This window comes from Blennius ocellaris (genome assembly GCF_963422515.1).
Source record: "Blennius ocellaris genome assembly, chromosome: 5".
NCBI lineage: Eukaryota > Metazoa > Chordata > Actinopteri > Blenniiformes > Blenniidae > Blennius > Blennius ocellaris.
In genome coordinates, this window is record NC_137654.1 from 10834819 (window position 1) to 10841707 (window position 6889).

The 6889-nt window shown below is 40.2% G+C and overlaps 1 protein-coding gene across 1 annotated transcript in view; it reads left to right on the top strand.

Annotated features, from left to right (window-relative positions):
- Nucleotides 1-6085, top strand: part of tp73 (tumor protein p73) — a gene marked incomplete at its 3' end in the record, with an annotated part of 24337 nt that extends 18252 nt beyond the window's left edge. Inside the window, exons 5-10 of the mRNA XM_080496224.1 lie at nucleotides 2508-2694; nucleotides 3795-3910; nucleotides 4636-4745; nucleotides 5392-5534; nucleotides 5663-5751; nucleotides 5954-6085. Of these exons, the coding sequence (XP_080352350.1) occupies nucleotides 2508-2694; nucleotides 3795-3910; nucleotides 4636-4745; nucleotides 5392-5534; nucleotides 5663-5751; nucleotides 5954-6085 (777 nt within the window). The remainder of the gene's footprint in view (nucleotides 1-2507; nucleotides 2695-3794; nucleotides 3911-4635; nucleotides 4746-5391; nucleotides 5535-5662; nucleotides 5752-5953) is intronic.
- Between the last annotated feature and the right edge of the window lie 804 nt (nucleotides 6086-6889).

Sequence of the window (6889 nt, forward strand, 5' to 3'; positions counted from 1 at the left end):
TTGTGATTCTATTGAAAAATAAGCTGATGGAAAAATGTCCAACATAAAAAAAAGTCCCCAGGTCAGTAAATAAGAAGCCTGCCTGGCTGCTGCATCCCAGAAGATATTTATTCATGGTATGGGTGGGCTGTTGAGACTTGTTAGGGAAAGTTAAATGGGAAAAGGTAATGTTGTGCACAGGTATTTCCAGTGCCCTGAAGGGAGCGCTCACGGCTGAGGGTGTGTGTTTATGGGAGTTAGGATGTGTGTTGTTGGGGGCTGAGGAACAGTGTCACAACAGTAATCTGAGCACTCCCTGACGTAGGAGAGACTTTTTCTCAGCCAGAAGAAGCAAATCTAGTCCAGTTTTAATAATTAACTGATGATAGAAAGAACAAACAAAATATAAATGGATGCAATAAAATGTGATAAGTGATAAGTCTTATTGCATTAACACAGTTTTTCAGGATATTTTAAGTGACGTGGACACAAACTAAAATGATAAAGACAGAGCTCAAATGCAACATAATTCACATAACAGTTAATGTTTTACTGAATTAATGTTACAGAATTTACAGAGTTACTGAATTAGTGATGATTCAAGTTAAAGTATTGAAATTAATGCATTCAACTTGCACAAGAACAATAACGCAACCGTGAATATTAATACGATGTCAAAAAAGCCAAGAAGTCTAGCATTTAACCAGAACTTATATTCGCACGAGTTTGTCCTGCTTTATACTGAAGTAAATATATTTACGAACCTGCAACATAAATGATACTATTTCTCTTTCAATACTATTGAAAACAAAGTTCTTCTCTAAATGCAAGAGTTTCCAAAGCTTTTTTTCCCCCAATGATGTGAAAATGTTACAGCAAAAGGCCAAATGGTTAAAAACTCTTCATTTCCAATGATCATATCTAATCTTCAATTTTCCACAGCATTATGGTATATGCTGTCTCATGACAAAACACATGTTATCTATAATGAAAAGTTATTGCAATATCCATCCTTGCTGGAAGGGGCAACCATTACTAGCAACTTTGCTTCATACAGACAGCTGAGGGCTGCTTTTTACACAATGATGCCAGCAATAGCTGAAGATTCAATTCCATATCTCATTTAAGAAGTCTGCTTCTGCTGTCCATAAAAAAAAAAAAAAATCTGATTTATTTCTTTTTTTTAACAGAGGGTGACGACCATATGAAATCAGAGCTTGGGCTGTGTTTGGCTGTTGGATCAGCGTTATAACATGTCTGTCTCAAACCGAACTTTACACTTCTACATTCTGTAACTTCAGATACCAACGAGTGCCCTGACTTTGTATTCGAGCTCATCATAGCAAGTCTCCACAGGACGGAGCGGACTTCTAACTTTTCTTCTAAGTTTGATTTCCAGCAGATTTTTACGTTTTGTGGACTTTGTTGAGGCATGTTGTTAACGTTCTCCATCCATTCCTTGATGTCATTGAATCCATCTGTGCTGGCCTTTCTCACTCACACACACACACACACACACACACACACACACACACACACACACACACACACACACACACACACACACACACACACACACACACACACACACACACACACACACACACACACACACACACACACACTGATTAAGATGACTTTGAATTACTGACGGCTGAGTTTCCTGTTTTCAGCACCAAATGTGTGAAATATTGTCAACTCATTGACTATTTTTTTTTTAACCTCTGGGTGTATACGTGCAGCCATTTATCCTAAACTGCCTGTTTGAAGTCGCACTTTTCCTCGACACCTGCCACATCTCATATTATCTCCCACTAATCCAGAGCTGGATAATAGTCATTTATTCATTCTAATAACACAGTAATTATCTTTACAACAGAGGCTACAATTTACTGCTGACTGTTTTACAGTCCTCATGTATTTTCCCTTTCCATTCATACTCCCCCACTCTTTCCATAACAGTTTTTTTCCTCCTCTCATAGTTTTATGCGGTAATTGCAGTATCCTCTGGTCATAACAGCCGTTTAGCTTCATAGCCAACTCTTTGTTTGACCATTTTGTATTCAAATGATTACTTAAAACACAACTTTACTGCATGGTATTTCACTATTCAACCTCCCACTAGTTTCTCTGTATACATGCATTACTACTATTAGAGTTTTTACACAAGGCTGAGTAGAAGCTCTCAGTTTGTGCCTTTTTAGTTTAATTTTAAATCTTTATTTGCTGAGGTAGCTTATGAGAAAAAAAAACTATTTTTGTTCTTTTAACTGCTTCTCTTAATAAACTGCTTTTTTTTCTGGACTACATCTCATAAAATGCATGAATTTAGTTGAGTTGACCTCTTCTTCAGATGAAGTGTGTACTTAACGTGCAACATTTTGGAGAATTTTGAAGTCTATAAAATACAGAATGGCTCTATATGATTGTCCTTTCATGTTATCTGTTTCTCTTCTTTTCTCAACGCACTCGGACTTTGAGATCACTCATTTGAAATTGTGCATTGTTTTTTTCCCCCTCCAACACAGTACTCTCCCTTGCTGAAGAAACTCTACTGTCAGATCGCCAAAACCTGTCCAATCCAGATCAAGCTGTCCTCCTCGCCTCCACATGGCAGCATCCTCAGAGCCATGCCGGTCTACAAGAAGGCCGAGCATGTCACAGAAGTGGTCAAACGATGCCCCAACCACGAGCTGGGACGAGACTTCAACGACGGTAATGTTAACAAGGCTGGAGTGGAAGTGAAGCCTTTTTCCCAGCAGCATTAATTCCTATTCATTTGAGAGAGAGAAAAGGAACAAAAAGAGTTTAAAACTATTACGTAACATATTGGTTTGAATAAGACAATCCTGATTGTCAGACAACTCCCTTAAAAGAAACACGTAAAGATAATAAAAAAGGCATGGAACTCGACATGGATGCTTGCAGGCATACATACAGAGTGTAACGTTGCTAAACGTCTCAGATGTTGGCCAGTTACATACAGTTTTCAATACAGTTTCCATTGTCTTCACACAAGTTTTGATTCTCACTGGTTTCTCTCCAGCTATAGTTGCTTTAATACTTGATGCTGGAAGCTAGTTGCACCTGCTCCTGCTGTCGTCTCACTGCCATAAAAAAAACTTCTGTGATGCCAAATTGTAAAATGTTTAGTGGTCTTGTTTGTGTGTGTGTGTGTGTGTGTGTGTGTGTGTGTGTGTGTGTGTGTGTGTGTGTGTGTGTGTGTGTGTGTGTGTGTGTGTGTGTGTGTGTGTGTGTGTGTGTGTGTGTGTGTGTGTGTGTGTGTGTGTGTGCGTGTGTGTGTGAGTGTGTTCATTTTCATCATCAAGCCACTGCTTGTTCAGACATTTGACCGTGTCAGGTGTCCTCCTCAGCTCTCTTTCTGTGCTGTTATTATGCAGAATTCTGCATACGTAACACTTGGAACAGAATATTGGAGATTTGCTTTAAAACCACCTTACTTTCCAGACCTATTTCCAGGAGAAAAACACCTCCTTATATATTGACCAATACAGTATTTTTTTGTAAGTACAATAGAGAATTGTTTAAAACTGTTGTATGAGTTTCAAATGCAAAAGAAATCCCCAAACCTTTCAGATATAAAATTAAAAGTGTTGAACTTGCACTAGGACAGTTATTATTTTTGATTGCTTTTGGATTCCTAAAGCCAAAACGGGAACAAAAAGCTTTATGTTGGTGGTCATCCTACTGCACTTTGTATAAGAGTGTTTAAACTTGAACAAGATCTATTAATCTGTTATGACTGATTGGTATGTGTTTATGTTTGATTAGCTTTCATTCATCACTCATTTCAGGTCAGGTAGCTCCAGCCAGTCACCTGATCCGAGTGGAGGGGAATAATCTCTCTCAGTATGTGGATGATCCAGTCACCGGTCGGCAGAGTGTCTTTGTGCCCTACGAAGCTCCACAGGTTTGTGGTTCATCAGAAACGTTATTTGCATAAGTTAAAAAAATGTTTTTATGGAAAATTAATTTACAGAAATGTATAAAATATTCAGATGACATTTATGAGGAATTACACTGATCGGATGTGTTCTCCTGGTTTGCATTATTAACCTTTTATTCTGTAGTTTTCATTGTAACTGTAGATATTAAGAAATCTTTTCTCAGAGATGTTCATGGCGGTGGGATGCAGAGAGTGCAAACATACGCACATGTCACTATCAGGAAGGTGTCATTTTGCACATCCGGTAATAGAAAAGACAAGACACACAATTTGTCCACTCTATTTCTAACAAACATTCATTTGAAGCACTTCAGGGCAGACACATCTATAGATACAGATGCCAGGCAGACAAGTCTAAACATGCTCAAGAATCATCATTTCTGTGATTGAGCCTGAGGATGGTCATAAAGAGAACATGTGTCTTGTCTCCTGTCAATAGGCCTCTGCAACACTTCCCTCTGCAACACTTCCCTCTAGTGGCCACGTTGAAAGAAATTACCTGAGCAATAAATAAATCCCCCCCCCCCCCCCCCCCCCCCAGAGTTCCTGTGTCCTGTATGAAATCCAAACAGTCAGCTGAATCTCAGCACAGAGAAACCCAGAACACACAGGAGCTCAAAGGACCAGGACTGGACACGTCTGGACTGAGCCCAACAAAGCTGAAAGTTCCTCGTGGTTTTCTGTTTCAGGTGGGGACCGAGTTCACCACCATCCTGTACAATTTCATGTGCAACAGCAGCTGCGTGGGCGGAATGAACAGAAGACCCATCCTCATCATCATCACTTTGGAAACACGAGAGTAAGCAAGCACTTCCTGCTTTAATTTCGGCAGGACAGTTTATGCTTTACTGCTTATTTACACTGTGTCCTATTAATTCACAAGTGCACATTTTAATGCATGGAAAACCTAAACTGACACGACAACAGCACTTTGAAGGGAGCCGTCGATTAAAGTACAGCTGACTTCTTGCTCGCACTCTGGACGGTCTGTCCTGCTCACTATTACACCAGTGGTCGGCTCCTCCTGGATAACGTCATTGTGGTTTTGTTTGACTGGGATTGGAACAGATAGTTTGACCATCAGATAATATGCGCACCATATGTGCAGTCGAGTTCCTCTTGCACAATCAATCTCCTCTTAAAACATATGTGTGGTCACATACTGGTGTTGCAAGAGTGTTGCAGACCGGCTGCGGTGGGGAGGACATTTTCCACAATGCACGCTGATTACTCTTTGTCAAAGCTCAAGGATGCAGCTTTGTAGCACCTTAATAGCAAAAAAAAAAAAAGAAAGTTTGCTGAAGCTCCTCATATTTAGAATTAAAATTATACTAATTGATCTTTTTGCCACTCAAACTTACTCAGGGAGTAATACACTTAAAACCAGATTTATTTATTTTTGCTTGCTTTATTTGTTAATTTTCTATCCTGAATCATCTCTGCAGTGGTCAAGTGTTGGGCAGAAGGTCGTTTGAAGGTCGGATATGCGCGTGTCCTGGGCGCGACCGCAAAGCTGATGAGGACCACTTCAGGGAGCAACAGGCTCTGAATGACAGCGTCACCAAAAACGGCAGTGCCAGTAAGCGCAGTGAGTTGAATTACGCAGTGGCATCACTTTTGAACACTGAGACACTGTGTGACACTTGAGTTAAACGACGAGACTCTGAAATGTGTCAGTGACCCCACGGCTTTTGATCCTCTCTCTGCTGTGTGCAGACTTTAAACAGAGTCCACCAAATATCCCCAGTCCAAGTATCAACATGAGGAAGAGGCGTCATGGAGAAGAAGAAATTTACTATATTCCCGTAAGAACTTTTAAGTTTTAAATGAATAATCTAACAAACGTGTCTGAAACTTTATGCGTGAGATTTTAATCCCTTCACTTTGTGAGATTGTAATAAACCTGTTACTTATGTTTGTAACAAGAACCAACCACATTTTTAACACTGAAAACGTTTTCATGACTGAACACACTTGGATTAATGCATGTGTTGTATTTGCGTGCAGGTTCGTGGTCGGGAGAACTTTGAGCTGCTGATGAAGATTAAAGATAGCTTGGAGCTGGTGGAGCTGGTGCCGCAGCCCCTCGTTGACTCCTACAGGCAACAGACACAGCAGCAACTTCTCCAGAGACCGTAAGCCACACGGAGATACAGCAACCCAGTTGACACAACAATACTATACATAGATAGATAGATAGATAGATAGATAGATAGATAGATAGATAGATAGATAGATAGATAGATAGATAGATAGATAGATAGATAGATAGATAGATAGATAGATAGATAGATAGATAGATAGATAGATAGATAGATAGATAGATAGATAGACAGACAGACAGACAGATAGATAGATAGATAGATAGATAGATAGATAGATAGGCAGACTTTTTTGGTGATGTTTTTTTTAAAGTTAACAACACTAATGCCATCATACTTTCTTTTTCCTCCAGGAGTCACATAGCATCCCCGCTGTCTTACTCTCCACTCTCCAACATGAACAAGCTTCATACCCATGGAGGCCTCAACAAACCGCCCTCAGTCAACCAGCTGGTGGGGCAGCAGTCCCTGCAACACCAATCTGCCCCTCCAAACATCGCTCATATGGGTGAGGATTTATGTGATTTGATTAAAAAAAAAAAAACAACCTTAGATTGACTCACAATTATGTTTTATGATGATGTGAATTTGTTATTCTGGTTTCCTGGTATTTATTTTGTTTTCCTCACTAAACAACTCTGCCTCCCTCGCAGGTTCAAACATGCTCAACAACAGCCACATGCAGACCAATGGTGAAATGAATGGTGGCCACAGCAGTCAGAATATAGTGTCTGCTTCCCACTGCAGCCCACCCCCTCCGTATAACCCTGACCCCGGCCTCGTCAGGTACCTCACCCTCCAATGACACTCCCTCTTTAACCGCCTGTAACAGGCCAGCAGA